At 44.8% G+C, this 21,361-nt stretch overlaps 1 protein-coding gene across 1 annotated transcript in view; it reads left to right on the top strand.

Annotated features, from left to right (window-relative positions):
- Window positions 1–21,361, top strand: part of CBL (Cbl proto-oncogene) — a 73,606-nt gene that overhangs the window by 44,535 nt on the left and 7,710 nt on the right. Inside the window, exons 3-12 of the mRNA XM_049778003.1 lie at window positions 7,096–7,242; window positions 9,105–9,261; window positions 11,568–11,689; window positions 12,570–12,707; window positions 14,193–14,280; window positions 14,615–14,746; window positions 14,962–15,165; window positions 18,220–18,351; window positions 18,436–18,813; window positions 19,925–20,019. Coding sequence (XP_049633960.1) covers window positions 7,096–7,242; window positions 9,105–9,261; window positions 11,568–11,689; window positions 12,570–12,707; window positions 14,193–14,280; window positions 14,615–14,746; window positions 14,962–15,165; window positions 18,220–18,351; window positions 18,436–18,813; window positions 19,925–20,019 — 1,593 coding nt within the window. The remainder of the gene's footprint in view (window positions 1–7,095; window positions 7,243–9,104; window positions 9,262–11,567; window positions 11,690–12,569; window positions 12,708–14,192; window positions 14,281–14,614; window positions 14,747–14,961; window positions 15,166–18,219; window positions 18,352–18,435; window positions 18,814–19,924; window positions 20,020–21,361) is intronic.

Raw genomic sequence — 21,361 nt, 5'->3', positions numbered from 1 at the left:
ATAAATAATCAGCTGGAGATCAGGGTCAGTCCAGCCTTCCGAGGAGGAAGTGACATGTCTGTGGATCTTTTAGATGAGGGAAGGACATAGATAGGACAGGTTCAGAGATAGACAAATGAATGAGTGCTGTGTGTAAGCAAAGATGTAATACTGGGCCAGAGAGATAGTACAGCTGGTAGGATGCTTGCCTAGATGCCTATGGCTGACCTAGATTTTAGCCCCAACATCACCAGGAGTGATTCTGAATACAGCCATGAGGAAGTCCTGAGTACTACCAGGATTTAAAACTTAAAAAGAAAAGGGGCAGGAGCAGTGACGTAGGTGGTAGAGTGTTTGCCTTGCACGTGCTAACCTAGGATGGACCGCAGTGGCGTCCCATATGGTCCCCAAGTCAGGAGCGATTTCTGAGCGCATAGCCAGGATTAATCCCTGAGCAGCACCGGGTGTGGCCCAAAAACCAAAATAAAAGGAAAAGAAAATAAAAACAATCACCAAAATGGCAAAGAAAACACATTGATATATCAGTAAGATATGGAGAGTAATCAAAAGGGAAGAATCCAGGATGAGTCTTAAGATTTTGAACATGAAAGAAGTAGAACGATGATGCCGTTAATCCAGAAGTAGGGAACATCTGAGAAGGAAATGGGTTCAGTGCTGAACATGTGTCTCAGAAATGCTGAGTTGAGAAATGTGTGGGCAGTTGGAAAGCCTGAAATGGTAGAAATCTTTTGCAATTTGAGGGGAGGACATACATAGTGGGCCCCGGGGGCTACTCAGGATTCAGCACTCATTGCTTACTCCAGGCACCATGTGGTGCCAGGGGTCAAACTTAGGGCTCCAGCATGGGGAGCATGAGCTCCAGCACTTGAGCCATCTTCCTAGCTTGGCCAAGTAGATTTTGAAGCCTTGAGATTAACAAGGAATGGGGCCGGTGAGATAGCATGGAGGTAAGTGAGGCGTTTGTTTGCCTTGCATGCGGAAGGACGATGGTTCAAATCCCAGCACCCCATATGATCCCCTGAGCCTGCCAGGAGCAATTTCTGAGCGTAGAGCCAGGAGTAACCCCTGAACACTGACCCAAAAATCAAAACAAACAAAAATTACCAAGGAAGAGTTAGGAAGATATTTAGAGGAAAACAAAAGTAAATAAAAACAGATCCTTAAAAGTAGCTCTTTTGGGGCCGGAGAGAGAGAGCATGGAGGTAAGGCGTTTGCCTTTCATACAGAAGGTTCGAATCCCAGCATCCCATATGGTCCCCTGAGCCTGCCAGGAGCGATTTCTGAGCGTGGAGCCAAGAGTAACCCCTGAGCACTGCCGGGTATGACACCCCCCCCCCCGAAAAATAAAAAAGCTCTTTTAAGATAATGGGGGGAGGCTGAATGATGGTGTGGCATTTTTGCCTTGAGGGCGCTAGCCTAGGACAGACCACGGTTTGATATGGTCCTATATGGTCCCCTAAGCCAGGACCGATTTCTGAGCGCATAGCCAGGAGTAACCCCTGAGCGTTACTGGATGTGGCCCAAAAAACAAACACAGACAAACAAGTTAGTGGGGGAAGTGGCTAAAAAAGGAGCAAAGTAATTCGAAGAACCAAGAGAGGACAATGTGGGAGCAGTCAGAAAACAGAGAACTTAAGGTTCAAACCTGGTTCTTATATAGAACGTGTTTGGAAGTGTTTAGTAACTCTGGAGACTGGTCTTTTCAGAATTCTGTCACAGTCCTACATAGTTCTACTATACTATTGAGCAGAGTTCTTCAGATCTAATAGATATCAACAATTTAGACTCACCATGGATTTAGGGACTCATCTCTTTCTGGGAGTGACATTTGGCAGAATATTCTGTGGGGGGCTCTGGAGCATGCTGATGCTTGTCAGAAATGGAGGGGAAGGGGGGGGGCGGCGAGGTGGCGCTAGAGGTAAGGTGTCTGCCTTGCAAGCACTGGCTAAGGAAGGACCACAGTTCGATCCCCCAGCGTCCCATATGGTCCCCCCAAGCCAGGGGCAATTTCTGAGCGCTTAGCCAGGAGTAACCTCTGAGCATAAAATGGGTGTGGCCAAAAAAAAAAACAAAACAATGGAGGGGAGATAACTACTAATGACAACTTCGTAGTACCACTGTGATAGATTTTGTTTCCTCTACTAACCAGTAATGATTGAAGTCTTTCAAAAAGTGAAAGGAGGGACCGGAGAGAGAGCATGGAGGTAAGGCATTTCCCTCGCATGAAGAAGGTTGGTGATTCAAATCCCGGTATCCTATATGGTTCCCTGAGCCTGCCAGGAGCAATTTCTGAGCATAGAGCCAGGAGTAACCCTGAGTGCTGCTGAGTGTGAACCAAAAACAAAACAAAACAAAACAAAAGTGAAAGGAGGAATAAAGAATGTAGGGATTGACTTAGTGCTTATATTTTGTTTTATTTTACTCATGCTGTTTTTAAGGCATGTTAATATTTTGCAGAGGAGGGGCCGGAGAGATAGCACAGCGGTGTTTGCCTTGCAAGCAGCCGATCCAGGACCCAATGTGGTTGGTTCAAATCCGAACCCCGGTGTCCCACATGGTCCCCCGTGCCTGCCAGGAGCTATTTCTGAGCAGATAGCCAGGAGTAACCCCTGAGCGCTGCCGGGTGTGGCCCAAAAACCAAAAAAAAAAAAAAAAATTTTTTTTTTTTTTGCAGAGGACTGACATCAGGAACTTCTGTGCACAAGGATCATCATTACTTGCAGGGTTGCAGGGGGACCATAGGCAGTAGTGGCCCTTGAATAGGGGTCAAACTGGACTTGACCTCGTACAAGGCAAACTCCTTTATCTCTCTAACCTGAAGAATGTTAAGTCCTTACTTTCATTTATGCTTTTAGAAAACAAATAGGAAACGAGAACAAGGTTCTGTCTCTATTAAAGAACGTTTTGGGGAATCTTTGTGGAAGGCCATATTCAGTGGTGCTCAGGGGCTATTACCAAGTACTTTACTAGAGGTTGTTTTTTCTGTTTTTTTTTTTTTTTTTTTTTTTGTTATACTCAGATCTATGTGGTACAGGGGAATGAACCCAGTCCTTCTGTGTGCAAAGATTATGCTGTAGCCCTTTTTTTTTTGGGGGGGGGGGTGGTCACACCTGGCAGCGCTGAGGTGTTACTCTTGGCTCTACGCTCGGAAATCGCTCCTGGCAGGCTCAGGGGATCATATGAAATGCTGGGATTTGAACCACCATGCTATCTCTCTGGCCCCAATATGCTGTAGCCCTTTAAGCTATCTTCCAGACTCTAAATTTGATCATGACTCCATTTGAAATGTTAGAGTCTACTTTTAAATAGGTGAATACTAATTAATAAGGAAGCTGAAAATAAGTAAGTGTAATTAGGTGATTTAGAGTAACACTGTATACAGCCTAGTCCAGGGGTCTCAAACTCAATTTACCTGGGGGCTGCAGGAGGCAAAGTCAGGGTGATCCTTGAGTGCAAAGTCAGAAGTAAGCCTTGAACATTGGGGGGTGTGACCCAAACAACAAAAACAAAACAAAACAAAATAAAAGATTCCTCTAGGGCAGGGCCACAAAATGTTGTATGGAGGGCCGCGGGTTTGAGACCTCTGGCCTAGTCTGTGTGATGATGCTATTAAAGATAAGAGAGGGATGGGCTGTTGCTCAATAGTAGATCAGATGCCTCGTATGTTCAAGCCCTGGGTTTCATTCCCAGCACCACTCACAAAAGAAATATGATAATCTGGGCCCAGAGATATGATAATCTGGGCCCAGAGAGATAGCACAGCGGCGTTTGCCTTGCAAGCAGCCAATCCAGGACCTAAGGTGGTTGGTTCGAATCCCGTGTCCCATATGGTCCCCCGAGCCTGCCAGGAGCTATTTCTGAGCAGACAGCCAGGAGTAACCCCTGAGCACCGCCGGGTGTGGCCCAAAAACCAAAAAAAAAGAAAGAAAGAAATATGATAATTTGAGTAAAGTACATACCTAGAGCCAGAGTGATGATACAGAAGTTAAGGTGTTGGCATTCTATCATACTGACCTTAATTCGAATACCAGCACTATATATGTATGATCCCTTGAGCACTGCTGTCGCTCCCCAAGCACTAGAGCCCCGAAAAGAAATACACACCTAAAAGTAGAAGTAGCATCTGTGTTTGTATTGGCACCATGTGGCATCTTACTATGATGCTACTGGCATTAACATTTGCGGTGTAAGCATGCATTTAGGCATATTTTACATGGTTTGGATGTCAGCATTTCGTTTTTGGAAAAGAAGAGTTATTTTGACAAAGAATGTATTTATTATTTAAGGCATGCATATTTAAACAGTCCTTTCTTTTTTTTTTCCCTTTTTTATTTTGTTTTGGTTTTTTGGGCCACACCCGTTTGATGCTCAGGGGTTACTCCTGGCTAAGTGCTCAGAAATTGCCCCTGGCTTGGGGGGACCAAATGGGACGCCAGGGGATCGAACCGCGGTCACGATCTTCCCTTGGCTAGCTTTTGCAAGGCAGATACCTTACCTCTAGTGCCGCCTCGCCGGCCCCTAAACAGTCCTTTCATTGAAAATTTCTGTGATTTGATTTATATGACAAAATTTTGTTTGTTCATGGGTTACCAGGTGATGCATGAGCTTGTAGGTGCTCAGGAGGTTCATGTCATGCTGGGGATTAAGTCCAGGCTTCCTATGTGCAAATAATAATACTTAGGCACTCAGTCTGTTGAACTAGCTCTGACTTCTCTATGATAATTTGTAGAATACAGGGTAATTTATGAGAAGCAAGAGAGACTCTAACATTTCCTTTTGTGAGTGATTGTAGCATTTTACAAGTTGTCTTCTACCAAATTGTTGAATCCCCTGATCTGTCATCTTAAAAAATATAAATTTATGTTAATTTATTGCTGGATACTTGGATTAATCAAGATTAAGAGCTGGGCCCGGAGAGATAGCACAGTGGAGTTTGCCTTGCAAGCAGCCGATCCAGGACCAAAGGTGGTTGGTTCGAATCCCGGTGTCCCATATGGTTCCCCGTGCCTGCCAGGAGCTACTTCTGAGCAGACAGCCAGGAGTAACCCCTGAGCATCGCTGGGTGTGGCCCAAAAACCAAAAAAAAAAAAAAAAAAAGATTAAGAGCTATATTACTGGGGCCTGAGAGATAGCATTGAGGTAAGGCATTTGCCTTTCTTTCAGAAGGACAGTGGTTCAAATCCTGGCATCCCATATGGTCCCCCATGCCTGCCAGGGGCGATTTCTGAGCCTAGAGTCAGGAGTAACTCCTGAGTGCTGCTGGGTGTGACCCCCCCCCCCAAAAAAAAAGAGCTATATTACTGGGGCTGGAGCAATAACATAGCAGGTAGAACATTTGCCTTGCACGTGGCTAACCTTCGTTTGAACTCTGGCATCCCATATGGTCCTAAGCCTGCCAAGAGTGATTTCTGAGGGCAGAGCCAGGAGTGGCCAACTGAGTGCTGCCAGGTATGATCCAAAAACAAACAATTGAAAAGAGCTATAATTCTTTTTTTTTTTAATTTTTTAATTTTATTTTGGGCCATTGGGCCGCACCTGGTGATGCTTAGGGGTTATTCCTGGCTCTGCACTCAGAAATCCACCCTGGGTCAACTGCGTGCAAGGCAAATGTCCTACCACTGTGCCATCGCTCTGGCCCCAAGAAGAGCTATATTTTTGACAGAGCTTATTCTTGCTTTGTTTTGTTTTGGGGCCTCATCTTGAAGGTGTCCAGGGATTCCCATAGTTCAGTACTTTGGCAGTATTGAGGAACCGTGTGGTTCCAGGGATAGAGCGTAGGCTCCAGCATGCAAAGCCTACGCACTTCTGCCCTTTGAACCATCTCCCTAACCCAAAACTTTCTCTTGTTTTATTTCTAGAACAGAAATTAATAGAAGGAATAATGTGCGTAGTGATCCCTCTCCTCTTTATGACTTGGGGGTTTCATACGTGATGATAATTAGAGGCTGCTCCACTCAGCACTCAAGGACAAAAATGGCTGCAATGCTCTGGGTACCCATGCAGTGCTGGGAAGTGCCCCCCAAGACTCCCATACGCATAACATGTTATCAGCCTTTGAGTCATCTCCCTAGTCCTAATCTTTCTGCTGTTCATTGTGTTTAATCTTTGACATAATGATGTTAGAACAAAAGCAGTTTCTGAACAAAGGGAACAATATCACAGATCCTTAATATTGTTGACTGTACTTTCTTTCCTCTCATTATCCCAGAGTTTAAATATTTTTGAACAGTTGACCAAAAAAGAGGTCGGAGTGATAGTACAATGGGTAAAGAGCTTGCTTTGCAAGTGGCTAACCTGGGTTCCATCCCTGGCAACCCTGTGGTTCCCTAGCCCTGCCAAAGTGATCCCTGAGAATCCAAGCTTGGAGTAAGCCCTAAGTAACAGTTGGGGTGCCCCCCAAAACCACACACAAAAATAGTAATTGGCCAGAAAGCACATTTGAAAAGGGTCTTTATAAGTATACTTTTAGGGGAAGGGATTGTTGAGCCATCCAGCGATAGATTTACTCCTACCTTTGTGCTTAGGGATTGATTACGCATGGCTGTGGTTGGGGAGAAACCATATGTGGTGCTGGTGATCAAACCTAGGTGATCATGTACAAGGCAACTGCCTTACCCTCACACAAACTCTTCACCTCTTATATATGTACTTAAATGCCCTATTAATCCCACACCTGGTATGGTGAATTTTGTGTCTTTAGAGTAAAGATTATAAATTCAGAGGGCTTAGGGACCATAATTTTACTCACATGATATGGTATGAATCTGTTCTATAATGTTTATTTGTTCTGGGGGAAAGCTAATTCATTTCCTTGAGCCCTGGTTAATAATAAAAACATTGACACCAAAATATAAAGTAAAGAATATGTGTATTTATGGGGCCGGAGAGATAGCACAGCGGTAGTGTGATTGCCTTACATGCAGAAGGACGGTGGTTCGAATCCCGGAATCCCATATGGTTCCCTGAACCTGCTGGGGGCAATTTCTGAACTTAGAGCCAGGAGTAGCCCCTGAGCACTGCCGGGTGTGACCCAAAAAAATAAAAGAGAGAGATTATGTGTATCTATATAATTATTGCATTTTCGATCTTTTATAGGAGAAACTTAACCAAGCTGTCCCTGATCTTCAGCCACATGCTGGCAGAATTGAAAGGAATCTTTCCCAGTGGTCTCTTCCAAGGAGACACATTTCGAATTACTAAAGCAGATGCTGCAGAATTCTGGCGGAAAGCGTTTGGGGAAAAGTAAGTCCCAAAACAATGAATTTAAACTGAAGAATTAAAGCATTTGCCGTGAGTATGAAATATTTAGAACATAATAAATTGTCTTTGTGTACTTTCTGGTTTTAGTAAGTATTAACACTTGGTGGGGGTGGGGGGCTTGTCATTCCTGGCAGCATTCAGCCAATCAGTCTGGTTGTTCTGTGTTGTTTTGAACGCCACACCTGGTAGTGCTCAGGACTTGCTCCTGGCTCTGTGCCTGGTGGGATTCAGTGGTCCATGTGCATTGCTGGGGATTGAACCTAGGTTGAGAGTGCATGCAAGGCAAGTGCCTTTGCTGTTGTACTCTCTCTCCAGCCTCAAGATTATGATACAAAGAATAAAAGCTTATTGATTCAGTTTAAACCTGTACTTGCTCATTGATGGAATATTCTCTTTCCTTGTATGTTCCTCTTTTGAGAGGGGCACACCCAGCTATGCTCAGGGATTACTTTGTATCTCTGAGCTGAGGGATCATTCCTGTCAGCTGGAGGGACTGGACTCTATGAGGTGCTAGAGATTGGACCTGGGCCAGGAATGTGCAAGGCAAGATCCCTACCTACTAGACTATCTCTCCAGCCCTTTGCCCTACTTCTTTATAGTGAGTTTAGGATCTAGACTAGAGAGAAAATATAGTGCCTTAGTCACTTGCCTTGCATGCAGCCAACCCAGGTTCAATTTCTGGTATTGTATAGGTCCTTCGAGGGACTAAGATCTAAGCAACACTGGGTGTGCTTCTAAAACAGAAAACATAAAACATAAAGTGAGTTAAAACACAAGTGTTGGGGCCGGGCGGTGGCGCTGGAGGTAAGGTGCCTGCCTTACCTGTGTGGCCCAAAAACCAAAAAAAAAAAAAAAAAAAAAAAAACACAAGTGTTTAGTTAGTAAAGATCTACCGTATTTGCCGGCATATAAGACAACCCTTCAGCCCATGAAAAACTTCCTAAAGGTCGGGAGTCATATTATATGCTGGTATACGGCATGCTGAAACTTGTTCCAGCTTCAGGGACGAGTGATCCGCACCCCTCTTATTTTAAGAAGTAACTTACTTTTTAGACTTTTAGGAAGTTTTTCATGGGTTGAAGAGTCATCTTATACGCCGGCAAATACGGTAGTTATGAATTACACTTTAAAAGACTAATCTCGGGCCCGGAGAGATAGCACAGCGGCCTTTGCCTTGCAAGCAGCTGATCCAGGACCAAAGGTGATTGGTTCGAATCCCGGTGTCCCATATGGTCCCCCGTGCTTGCCAGGAGCTATTTCTGAGCAGACAGCCAGGAGTAACCCCTGAGCATCGCCGGCTGTGGCCCAAAAACCAAAAAATATAAAAAAATAAATAAATAAATAAATAAAAGACTAATCTCGCTCCCTTCCCTCCTTTCCCCTTCCCCCTTCCCTCTCTCCTTTCCTCCCAAGGAAAAAAATATAAAAGAATAGTCTTGGGGCTGGAGCGATAGTATAGAATACTATGTGGCTCACACGATTTTGACCCCTGGCATCCCTTATGGCCCCTGAGCACTGCCAGAAGTAACCCCTGAGTACCACTGGGTATGGCCCCAAAATAAACAAAGCAAATCAAGAATAATCTCATTTTTCTTTTCATGCTTCTCTAATAGGAGAAATGTCTGAAGAAAGATGAGGGGATTCACTGTAACATTCTGCCCAACACTAGCGGAGAAAAAACTTGTTATTTATTTCTTTTCTGTCCATTTAAAATAGAGCTTGGTGTCTTTAAAAGACTCTTGAAATTACTGAGTGCCTTTATGTGACATTCTTTTTCTTCTTTGCTGATAGCATTGCTCAGTCACCTGTCACCTCACTCTGTGCCTTCTCTCCCTGCTATGCAGGACAATAGTGCCCTGGAAGAGCTTTCGACAAGCACTTCATGAGGTCCATCCCATCAGTTCCGGGCTAGAGGCCATGGCCTTGAAGTCCACTATCGATCTGACCTGCAATGATTATATATCCGTTTTTGAATTTGACATCTTCACACGACTGTTTCAGGTAAGATGCTAAATTAAAAAGCCGTCGGGTAAATTAGTTATTTTCTGAAAGAAAATATTTTGAAACGTAACATTTAGGATCTTGCCTATTTGTGAGGGTTTAAAAGATAGTGCAGGGATAAAGCATTTACCTTGTATGAGGCTGACCTTAGTGCAATCTTTGAAACCATATGACCCTAAGCCATGTCAGGAATAGTCCATGAGCACTGCTGGGTATTGTCCAAATGATACCACCCCTACCCCCCAAAAAATATTTTTTTTCCAGGCCAGGAATGTGATTTAACGGCAGAGCACTCGCCTTGCATGTTTTTGTTTTTTTTTGGGGGGGGGGCACACCCGGCAGTGCTCAGGGGTTACTCCTGGCTCCATGCTCAGAAATTGTTCCTGCAGGCACGGGGGACCATATGGGACGCCAGGATTCGAATCGATGACCTTCTGCATGAAACGCCTTACTTCCTCTCCGGCCCTGCCTTGCATGTTTGAAGATCTCTATATAGGATTAGACCCTAAGTCTGTTTGTTTGTTTTTGATTAGAAAGTATAAGCAAGGGGCCAGAGAGATAGCATGGAGGTAAGGCATTTGCCTTCCATGCAGAAGGTCATTGGTTCAAATCCTGGCACCCCAATGGGCCCCTGTGCCTGCCAGGAGTGATTTCTGAGCATGGAGCCAGGAGTAACCTCAGAGCACTGCCGGGTGTGACCCAACCTCCCAAAAAATGTGTAAGCAAAAAACAACAATCTTATATATATATATTTTTTATTTTTGTGTTTGGGCCACACCTGGTAGTAATCAGGGGTTACTCTTGGCTCTGCACTCAGGAGTCACTCCTGGTGGATGCAGGGGAACTGTATGGGATGCTGGGGAAAGTAGTGGATGGTTTCAAGGCAAGTGCCTTACCTGCTGTACCCCAACAATATTATATTTTACATATACACCTATATACTATATATAACTAAGTATAATATACGTATAAATGACTAGGAGCCAGGGAGAGCCCATCAAATGCACAACTGAGGCACAAGTTGTGCATGCAGGGTCCTTGAATTGAGTCCTCCGAGACAGTGCAGATGTGGCCCTGATGTCCCCCAGCACTGTAGGGCCTGTGTAGTACTGTATGGTCGGACCCAACCAGTAGTCCTGGGGGTCCACACAGCTGAGCTAAGCACCCCTGGAGGCTCTGGGCCTCCTGAATACTGCTTGGGAGCATCTCCTCCTTAACAAATAAGAAAAGAATACAGTAAGTCCTTCGTTTCTTTAAGTATTATCGTATCATTTTAATGGTTGTAGGATATCCAGCAACAGATATGTTTAGTTAGTTCTTTGTTATTGGACGTTTAAGTATTTATTTCCCCAACTCTTCTCCTATTCTACTGAAATCCTTGACTGTTTTTACTGAGATGTTTTGATGCTTCACAAAGACCTCGTTCCATTTCTTACAGAGAATGTCTATGCCTCTGTACTACATGCCCTTCACTGGACCTACTAAGAGGCACACTTCAGCCCTGCCTATTTCTGTTTGCTTTGTTGTTGTTGAACCTCACTGCTGTTGGTTAGAGTTGCTTCAAAATGTCTTGACTTTCATTTCAACTAGACTGATTGGCTGAATGCTGCTGGAAATGACCCCCCAGCTCCCTGAACATTACTCTGGGAGGCCCTACATAACCCCAAAGCATTAATACTTAATAAAACCAGGAAGCTGTGCTCAGAAATGTCTCACTAAACATCTATTCTAATTTTTTTGTACTTAAATCACCATTAAGATACAGAGTTTAAAAGTTGCTGATAGTTGAGTTTTAGTCATAAAATGTTCCAATGCTTCCCTTCACTTCGCACCAACAATTTTCCCAGTTTCCCTCTTGTCCCCCACTCCTACCCTCACCAGCCTGTCTCTGTGGCAGGTTCTGTTTCTTTCCCTCTCTCCATATTATAATCTTTTTTTTTTTTTCTTTAATTTTTTTTTTTTTTTTTTTTTTTTTTTTGAGTTTTGGGCTACACCCATCAGCGCTCAGTGCTTACTCCTGGCAGTCTTGGGAGAACATTTGGTCTGCCCGGAGATCAAATTCATGTCAGTAGTGTGCAAGGCAAGCACCCTACCTGCTGGACTATTGTTCTTGTTTCTATTCTATTCTTCTTAAGCTTTCAGAGTTCTAATTTCTCAAATATGTTTTTGTCTTATCTTGGTATTTCGAGATATAATCAGAGCTCTGTGACAATAAATTGAGAATTGAGCTGGGTTTTCCTTCTCTGCTTTGAGGCTGGCTACAGATGTCTTAAAACTAACATCTGATTGATCTCTTGTCTCCTTAGCCTTGGTCCTCTTTGCTGAGGAACTGGAATAGCCTTGCTGTAACTCACCCTGGCTACATGGCTTTCCTGACATATGACGAAGTGAAAGCTCGTCTCCAGAAATTTATTCACAAGCCTGGCAGGTCAGTACCAGCTGCAAAGAGATTTATTTACCTGATTTTTAGGCTCTTCGGAATCCTTGCTACAACAGAGGTAACTTGATCCTTTTTATTAGTTTCCTGCCAGCTAGGAGATTGCAATTGGATTGATGTCTTTTATTTATTTTTTGTTTTTGGGCCACACCTGGTGACACTCAGGCATTACTCCTGGCTATGCGCTCAGAAATTGCTACTGGCTTGGGAGACCATATGGGACCCTGGGGCATCCAACCGCAGTCAATCCTAAGCTAGCATGTGCAAGGTGCTTACTTTACCACTTGGTGCCACCGCTCTGGCCCCATGATGTATGTCTTTTATTTAATGATTTTTTTGGGACCACACCCGGTGGCATTCAGGTTACTCCTGCCTCTGCACCCAGAAATCACTCCTGGCAGATTTGGGGGACCGTATGGGGTGCGGGGGATCGAACCCGGCTCAGCCGTGTGCAAGGCAAACAGCTTACCCAATGTGCTATCTTTTCGGCCCCGTAATTTATTGATTTCATATTTTGGTGGCGGTTGGATGCCCCAGGGTCCCATATGGTCTCCCAAGCCAGTAGCGATTTCTGAGTGCATAGCCAGGAGTAACGCCTGAGCGTCACCAGGTGTGGCCCAGTGGTGTTCAGGGGACAGTTCTGGTGGTTTACAAAGGATGGAACCTGGGATTCTGTATGCAAAGTATGTGTACTAGTTTATAAGTTCATCTACCCACCTCTTGAGAAATAGTTACTGGGCTTCTATGTCCTTTTCTTTTTCTCTAGTCCCTGAAGAATCTGTTATTGATGGTTCTTGTGATTTTGGCCTGTCTGGCCATCCACCCTCATAAGGACTTGTCTGTTAATGATTCCTTTTATCTCTGCTCTCAGTTACATTTTCCGGCTGAGCTGTACTCGTCTGGGTCAGTGGGCTATTGGGTATGTCACAGCTGACGGAAACATTCTCCAGACGATTCCTCACAATAAACCCCTCTTCCAAGCACTGATTGACGGCTTCAGGGAAGGCTTGTGAGTATCTCTGATCTGCCATCAGCTACGATAGCAGCTTGTAAAACTTTGTCATTAATGGCTCTGTTTGCTTTAGTCACTACACAAGTGGGAAACTCAACTTGATCTTCTTTTCCAAATGTTGACTTGCAGATTGATGGTAAATAGAAAAGTTGTGCTAGTGAGCAGCCCTTTAACTGGCCAGCATTAGAGTGCTTAGATACAGCCTTCAGGCTAACTTCCTGGTGGCTCAGCAGCATTTATTTCATAGGCTCTGATTTAATCATCTATGTTAATATTTATGATGATTTTTATTCTACAATTGTAGTTCCTTTGAGAATTCAAATGATCAGTTGAGACGTACTAAAAATACTACAGTTGATTAGGAATTAATAAACTACTCCTGGGGTCCCCTGGTGTATCTCTGAGGAAGAATGAGGACTTGCATGAAGCCTCAGTTTGGCCCTTGCACCAACCCCCAGTGACTGCAATTAAGTGCACAGGCAGCTCAATGAGTGACTCCCAGTCCCTGCAGAAACAAAGGAAAATGGGGAATTTTTCCTTCCTTCCTTCCTTCCTTCCTTCCTTCCTTCCTTCCTTCCTTCCTTCCTTCCTTCCTTCCTTCCTTCCTTCCTTCCTTCCTTCCTTCCTTCCTTCCTTCCTCCCTTCCTCCCTTCCTCCTTCCTTTCTCCTTCATTCCTCCCTCCCTCCCTTCCTTCCTTTCTTCCTTTTCTCTTTCTTCTTTCTCTCTCCCTCCCTCCCTCCTTCCTTCTTTCCTTCTTTTCTTTTTGTTATATTATTTGGTGGTTTGGATTTTGGACCACACCTTGCTATATGTAGTGAGGGACTCCCAGTGGTGTTTTGGGGTCTATGTGGATTTCAGAGGTGTCTCACATGTGAATCATACATCCCAGCCTCTTATTTTAGTTTTTGGGCCACACCTGGCAGTGCTCAGGGGTTACTCCTGGCTCTGTGCTCAGAAATCACTCCTGGCAGACCATATGGGATGCCAAGGATTGAGCCTGGGGTTGGCCACATGCAAGGCAAACATCCTACCCACTGTGCTCTTGATAAGGCCCCATATGTGGCACTGATCTCCCGGACTCGGAGCTCCAGTGCATATGTGGCACAGGGACAATCCTCCACCTCATGCCTGCAGAGCAGGTGCTTTTGTGCCTCTGAGTCATTCTCTGGGCCCAGCGATGTCCTTTCAAAGTAAGGGATTCTGGGCCCGGAGATATAGCATGGAGGTAAGGCGTTTGCCTTTCATGCAGGAGGTCATCGGTTCGAATCCCGGCGTCCCATATGGTCCCCTGGGCCTGCCAGGAGCAATTTCTGAGCCTGGAGCCAGGAATAACCCCTGAGCACTGCCGGGTGTGACCCCAAAACCACAAAAAAGTGTACCTAAAATCAAAGTAAGGGATTCCTAGCCATGATTTGCCTATGTTAGCAAGCTAGGACCAGTCAGCTTCACAAAAACCCCAAGATTGATTTCTTTTCGTACAGCTACTTATTTCCTGATGGCCGAAATCAGAATCCAGATCTCACAGGCTTATGTGAACCAACTCCCCAAGACCACATCAAAGTGACCCAGGTGAGTTGCATGCACTTGATCATCCTCCCACTAGAATTAAACTTGTGATGATAACTTCATGGATTCGTAAGATTCATAGATTCATAGTATAGAATCTTATTAAGTCAATGGTATGCTTAAGTTCTAGACATTGACTAGACTAGTGAATTTATGTGTGTACCTTAAAATAGAGCCTACACTTGTGCTTTTTTGCAGTTAATTATAGGGGAGCATTGGCTTGATTTTGATAAATTATACCAGCAGAATTTATGTACAGTTTTACTTAAGGGTATAGTCATTTATTCCCAAAATATCTACAGTAGACTGAACAATCTTCTGTTTTGTTTAATTAAAGGAACAATATGAATTGTACTGTGAGATGGGCTCCACATTCCAGCTGTGTAAAATCTGTGCCGAGAATGACAAGGATGTGAAGATCGAGCCGTGTGGACACCTCATGTGCACATCCTGTCTGACGTCCTGGCAGGTATGGCATCACATCGAGCAATTTTCCCAGCTGAGTAAGCCTCTGAGTAAAGACTTGGGGTGTATTTGCATACTTGACCAGGTGTCATGGGTGGCCTGGTTGGGGGAGGGCAGGTTTTGCACTGTGAATTACCTTCTCTAGGAAATGTCTGTCCTCAGGGAAGGTCAATGGAAGTCCTTTCAGCTGTCTGTTACCTTCTCCTGTTTCCCGTACAGGAGTCTGAAGGCCAGGGCTGTCCTTTCTGCCGCTGTGAAATTAAAGGTACTGAACCCATTGTGGTCGATCCATTTGATCCTAGAGGAAGTGGCAGCCTGTTGAGACAGGGAGCAGAAGGAGCTCCGTCACCTAATTATGATGATGACGACGATGAACGGACTGATGATTCTCTCTTCATGATGAAGGAGTTAGCTGGTGCCAAGGTGAGGCTGCAGTTGAAGACAGTGACATAACCTGCTGGTTGCTGTGTCCTAAAGCTTGGGGCCACTTAATGCCAGCTGAGCTTCCAGGAGGATCTGTGGGCCCATGCCTGTTGTGACAGAGGGGTCCAATGGGATATGGGATCCCACTGCTATGGGAGAAAGATTGAGCACTTAATTTTTTTTTTTTTTTTTGAACTGCGAAGGTTGAACCCCATCTCATGCCCACAAATGTTCTGCTCTGATCCCACTTTTCATTTTGTCGGATTTGTTTTGGGGCCACGTCTGTTAATGCTTAGGGGTTACCCTTGGCTCTGTGCTCAGGAATTATTCCTGGTCATGCTTGGGGAACCATGTGGGACACAAGGTCAGAGCCCTACCATCTTTCTGTCCCCTAGAATACTTTTCTTTTTTGTTTTTTTGGGTCACACCTGGTAGCGCTCAGGGGTTACTCCTGGCTCTACACTCAGAAATTGCCCCTGGAAGGCTCGGGGGACCATATGGGATGCCGGGATTCGAACCACTGTCCTTCTACATGCAAGGCAAATGCCCTACCTCCATGCTATCTCTCTATCCCCTAGAATACTTTTCTTAACCTAGGTTCAACTCCCCCATAACTCCTGAATTTAAGGGGGTTTTTCGTTAATCTGTTATGAATTTCTTTTTCTTCATTAATTTAACTATATAGTATTGCTGCATTATTCCTTTAACAGTTTTTTCATTTGATCTTTACTCCTCCTGAAAGTTTGACCATAAATGAAACCAACTGTCCACTTTAGGAATAAGAAATGAGAGTTGGGGGCCGGGCGGTGGCGCTGGAGGTAAGGTGCCTGCCTTGCCTGCGCTAGCCTAGGACGGACCACGGTTCGATCCCCCGGCGTCCCATATGGTCCCCCAAGAAGCCAGGAGCAACTTCTGAGCGCATAGCCAGGAGTAACCCTGAGTGTCACAGGGTGTGGCCCAAAAACCAAAAAAAAAAAAAAAAGAAATGAGAGTTGGACGGTGGGAGGAATCAGAAGAGGCACAGGCAAAGGGAGAACAAGAATAGACAGAGAGGGGCCAGAGATATAGCATGGAGGTAAGACGTTTGCCTTTCATGCAGGAGGTCATCGGTTCGAATCCCAGTGTCCCATATGGTCCCCTGTTCCTGCCAGGAGCAATTTCTGAGCCTGGAGCCAGGAATAACCCCTGAGCACTGCCGGGTGTGACCCAAAAACCACACAAAAAAAAGAATAGACAGAGAGGATCATCTAAGTTGGGAAATGACGAGTGAAAGCAGAGAGAAGTTATGGGATGGACCAGAGAGATACCACAGCAGTAGGGTGTTTGCCTTGCACGCAGCCGATCCAACACAGATGGTGGTTTGAATCCCAGCATTCCATATGGTCCTCTGTGCCTGCCAGGAGCGATTTCTGAACGCAGAGCCAGGAGTAATTTCTGAGTGTTGTGGTTATAACCCAAAACCCCCTTAAATAAAAAAGGAGTTATGGGAAAATACCATTGGGGTAAATTCAGTAGACTTGGAAAGGCCAGGCAGAAGAATGAGTTTTGAGTTTTCCTTTTTCCCAACTTAGGTAGGGGTTCTCATTAGCAGTTCTCAGAATGCCCAGGGTCCCCTCCCAGCAAATCTTAGCTAACCAGCCAGCAGGTCAATGTGAGGGCCTGAGGATACAGTTCTGTGAGGGGTGCCAGTATTTGGGAGACTCCAGAGCTGTATCCAGTGATGCTCAGATCATGATGCCAGGAATGAGACCAGGGCCAGATGCAAGACTTGCCCTAACCCCTTTCCTACCTTCCTGACCCCGGAACCCATTTTATTAAATATAAATAAAAGCAAAGAGCTAATGGTTGGAATTTCTTTTCCCCTCCCCCACCACCCAGCACTGAGTGGGGACTGGGTGGAGAAAACTCATGTCACTGTGCGTAAGCACTCACAGTACAGCTTTGCTGTCTTCCCTCTATAGTGCTTGGGGTGGGAACACAAGTACAAGGTAGCCTTCTGTATAGAACCTCTTTCTGTGCTAACAGCTATCTGCAACAAGCTAATGAGTTGTTCCTCATCCCAGTCCAAGGCAGTGGAAAAGATTGCACAAATATTTACACCTTCTCTTATTGGGAATACAGTTGACAGTATCAGTCCCTTTAATTATTAAATTGAAGCCACTGATTTCTTCAAAAGAACCTACAATTCATTTTACTGGTACTGTTAATCATTTTCTTTTTGCAATTTCCCCCCATGGAGAATTTATCCCCTTATTTTTTTTTACCTCCCCCACTTCTTGATTTTTTTGAGAGATTATTGTCTCTTTTTCATAAGAAATTATATTTTTATTTATTTATTTATTTATTTTGTTTTTTTTTGGGCCACACCCAGCACTGCTCAGGGGTTACTCCTGGCTGTCTGCTCAGAAATAGCTCCTGGCAGGCACGGGGGACCATATGGGACACCGGGATTCGAACCAACCACCTTAGGTCCTGGATCGGCTGCTTGCAAGGCAAACACCGCTGTGCTATCTCTCCGGGCCCTGTATTTTATTTTTTTACTTTAGTCATTGATTGATTGATTGTTGGGCCACACCCAGTGGTGCTCAGGGATTACTCCTGGTTCTGCACTCAGAAATCACCCCTGGCAGGCTGGGGGACCATAGGGATGCCGGGAATTGAACTGGGTCCTTCCCTGTTGGCCACATGCAAGGCACTATCACTTCGGCCTCAGAAATTGTATTTAAATCATGAAGCTATTTTTTTTCTTTTCCTCTGAAGATGAGGGGGTGGAAAATTCAGTGATTTTGGTAGATTTTGGGCAACTTTTCTGGGATAGCGGTTTTGTAGCTTTTTTAACAGGGCCTCTGTTAAGTTATTTTGCCACCTGCACGTCATTTCTGTGGTTTAGAGCGCCCTCTTTTGGTGGGAGGGAGAAAAGCTATGTGCGCTAGCCTAGTCTGTGAGGATTGGTCATTCAGGTCAGCGTTGCTCTAGTCCTATGTCTATAGCTTTTGAAGGTAGAAGACCATTCCCTAAATAAGGGTGACCTTTTGGAAATTTTCTTTGTGATAGGTGGAGCGGCCTCCTTCACCATTCTCAATGGCTCCACAAGCTTCCCTTCCCCCGGTGCCACCTCGCCTTGACCTTTTGCAGCAGCGAATATCTATTCCTTCAAGTGCTTCTGGTCTTGGTTCTGCTCCTAAGGTAAAACATTAACTTTCTCTAGGTTTCTGGAGCTTGTTTGTGGATCGCAGGTTTTGATTGCTTTGCTTCTGTCTTGCTCTCTAGGCTGCTTCTGGCTCCCTTCATAAGGATAAGCCTTTACCAATCCCACCCACACTTCGAGACCTTCCACCACCACCACCACCAGACCGGCCGTATTCTAGCGGAGCAGAAACCCGGCCACAGAGACGCCCTTTGCCTAGTACACCAGGCGACTGCCCCTCCAGGGACAAACTACCACCTGTCCCTTCTAGCCGCCTTGGGGAGGCATGGCTGCCTCGGCCAATCCCCAAAGTACCAGTAGCTGCCCCAAACCCTAGCGACCCCTGGACAGGAAGAGAATTAACAAATCGACATTCACTTCCATTTTCATTGCCCTCCCAAATGGAACCTAAAGCGGATGGGCACAGACTTGGAAGCACTTTCAGTCTGGATACTTCCCTGGTGAGTCCTGACTTTGGCATGATCTTTTCAACAAATATTTATGAGTAACACAGGTTTACGTTGTTTTATATAACATCCAAAGATAATATAGCCTACTTCCTACCCTCAAGAAACATATAGATAAGATAGATAGCTTACTTTGTAACTAAGCACACATAGATGCCAGGACTAGTAGAAAAACAAGCACTATTAGAGAAATGAGGTCTGTTCTAGATAGTCATGAGGGTTTGTGGATAAAAAGGTATCTGATTAAGAAGTAGTCTGGAATGGCTAAATTTTTAATTATATCAGCGCTGTAGTGACGAATAAGTAATGCTTAATATTAATGGTTTATTATAAAGCAAGAAATAGGTCAGAGCAACAGCACAGCTGGTAGGGCATTTGCCTTGCATGTGGTCAACCACTGGATGTGGCCTAAAAAATAAGACATAAAAACCAATAAAGGGGGCTGGAGAGATAGCATGGAGGTAAGGCGTTTGCCTTTCATGCAAGAGGTCATCGGTTCGAATCCCAGCGTCCCATATGGTCCCCCGTGCCTGCCAGGAGCAATTTCTGAGCCTGGAGCCAGGAATAACCCCTGAGCACTGCCGGGTGTGACCCAAAAACCACAAAAAAAAAAAACAAAAAAAAAAAACAAAGAAGATATAGTTTAGGGGCAGGAGAGCATGGAGGTAGGTCGTTTGCCTTGCATGCAGAAGGACGGTGGTTCAAAGGCCAGCATCCCATATGGTCCCTGAGCCTGCCAGGAGTAACCCCTGAGTGCTGCTGGGTATGACCCAAAAAAAAAAAAAAAAAAGATATAGTTTAAATTTGAGCAGAGCAAATAATTTGTGTATAGGGTAGGGTAAGGCCTGGAAATGAGTATTAGCAGAGGACCTCAATTACTCCATCCAATAAGAGTTTGGATTTATTTGGTAGGAAGGAGGGTAGTGACCAGACCAGAGAGATAGTACATGGAGTAAGGTACTTGCCTTGCATATTGCAAGCTCAGTCTCCAACACACACACACACACACACACACACACACACACACACACACACACACACACACGAGATACAAGGTAGTAAGTAGATTAGATAAGAACACCTAACACTTTACTTTTCTTTCCAGAATGTGAATAGCAGCCCATTAGTGGGCTCTGAGTATGAACACCCCAAAATCAAGCCCTCTGCATCTGCCAATGCCATTTATTCTCTGGCAGCCAGGTAAATTTACTCATTCTATTTCATGCATTGAGGTTGGCATAGCTTACTTATAGAAAATGTTGGGTTTTTATTTTCTCCTAGCAGTCTTGAATATTCCTTACTGACTTGATATCAGTAATGTGTCTTGGTGTAGGTATTTTTGCATTTAGGAATTGAGGTGTAGCATCAGCTTTCTAGATTTTTCTAATTCATCCCTTAGGTTCTCATTTGCTGTTTCTCTAACAGGCATATTGGTCCCTTGTCTTCGTTTTCACTGTCATTTTTTGGTTTTGTTTTGTTTGCTTGCTTGGTTTTGGTTTTGGGGCCACATCTGGTGATGCTCAGGGATTACTCCTGGCAGGCTCTGGGGACCATATGGGATGCCAGGGATTGAATCTGGGTAGGCCACGTGCAAGGCAAATGCCCTACCGCTGTGCTATCTCTCCAGTCCTTTCTCTTCACTGTATACTCATGCATGGTCTTTCTGTTCCCTCTTCTAAAGGACTCAGAGTTCCTAAAGGGCTCCTTCCTTTGCCCTGAATCTTGTTTCTATTTTGTTCCATTTGAATCTTTACCAGATTTTGTTTTGTTTTGTTTATTTTGGTTTTTTTATTTGGGGTCATTCCTGGAGCTGCTCAGGGCTTACTTCTGACTGTACTCAGGAATAACTCCTGGTCATGTTTCAGGGACCATTTCCTCTACCAGGGATTTAAACTGGGCCAGCTATTACAAGTAAATGCCTGAACCCTTCTGCATCTGCTGCCCATTGTTTGAGGTTATGGGCTACACCTGGAAGTTCTCAGCTACTTCCAGCTTTGCATTTGGCAGTTACTTCTGGTATTGCTCTGTTATTGTATAGATTTTTTGTTTATTTTTTTGTTTTTTTGGGTCACACCCAGCAGCACTCAGGGGTTACTCCTGGCTCTGTGCTCAGAAATCGCTCCTGCCAGGCATGGGGGGGGGGGGCATATGAGATGCTGGGATTTGGACCACCATCCGTCCTGGATTTGGCTGCCTGCAAGGCAAATGCCCTACTGTGCTATCTCTCCGGCCCCAAGTTTTATTGACTATTCCCCTCCCACCCCCGCCTTATAATTGTGGTAAAGGCAAGTATGGGAGGTGGTACTCAGGCCTGAGGATCACATTGTAGATTGCCCATCCATTACAGTGCTCCTCAAGGTGTGGGACTTGACTCTGTCTAGCACATGATTATACTGTGGTGTTCATACATGTGCTCCCAGGGTCTGGACTTCCTGGCCATGAGGCTTGCCCTTCTAGTCATTGTCATTCTGTAATCCCAACAATTCTTTTGGTTCCAACTACTGGGTTTTTTTTCGGAAGTGTTGGTTTTTATTCTTGAGGG

Source organism: Suncus etruscus, chromosome 8, assembly GCF_024139225.1.
Source record: "Suncus etruscus isolate mSunEtr1 chromosome 8, mSunEtr1.pri.cur, whole genome shotgun sequence".
Classification (NCBI taxonomy): domain Eukaryota; kingdom Metazoa; phylum Chordata; class Mammalia; order Eulipotyphla; family Soricidae; genus Suncus; species Suncus etruscus.
Note: the sequence above shows the minus strand (reverse complement) of the source record. Positions and strands in the feature narration are given on the sequence as shown.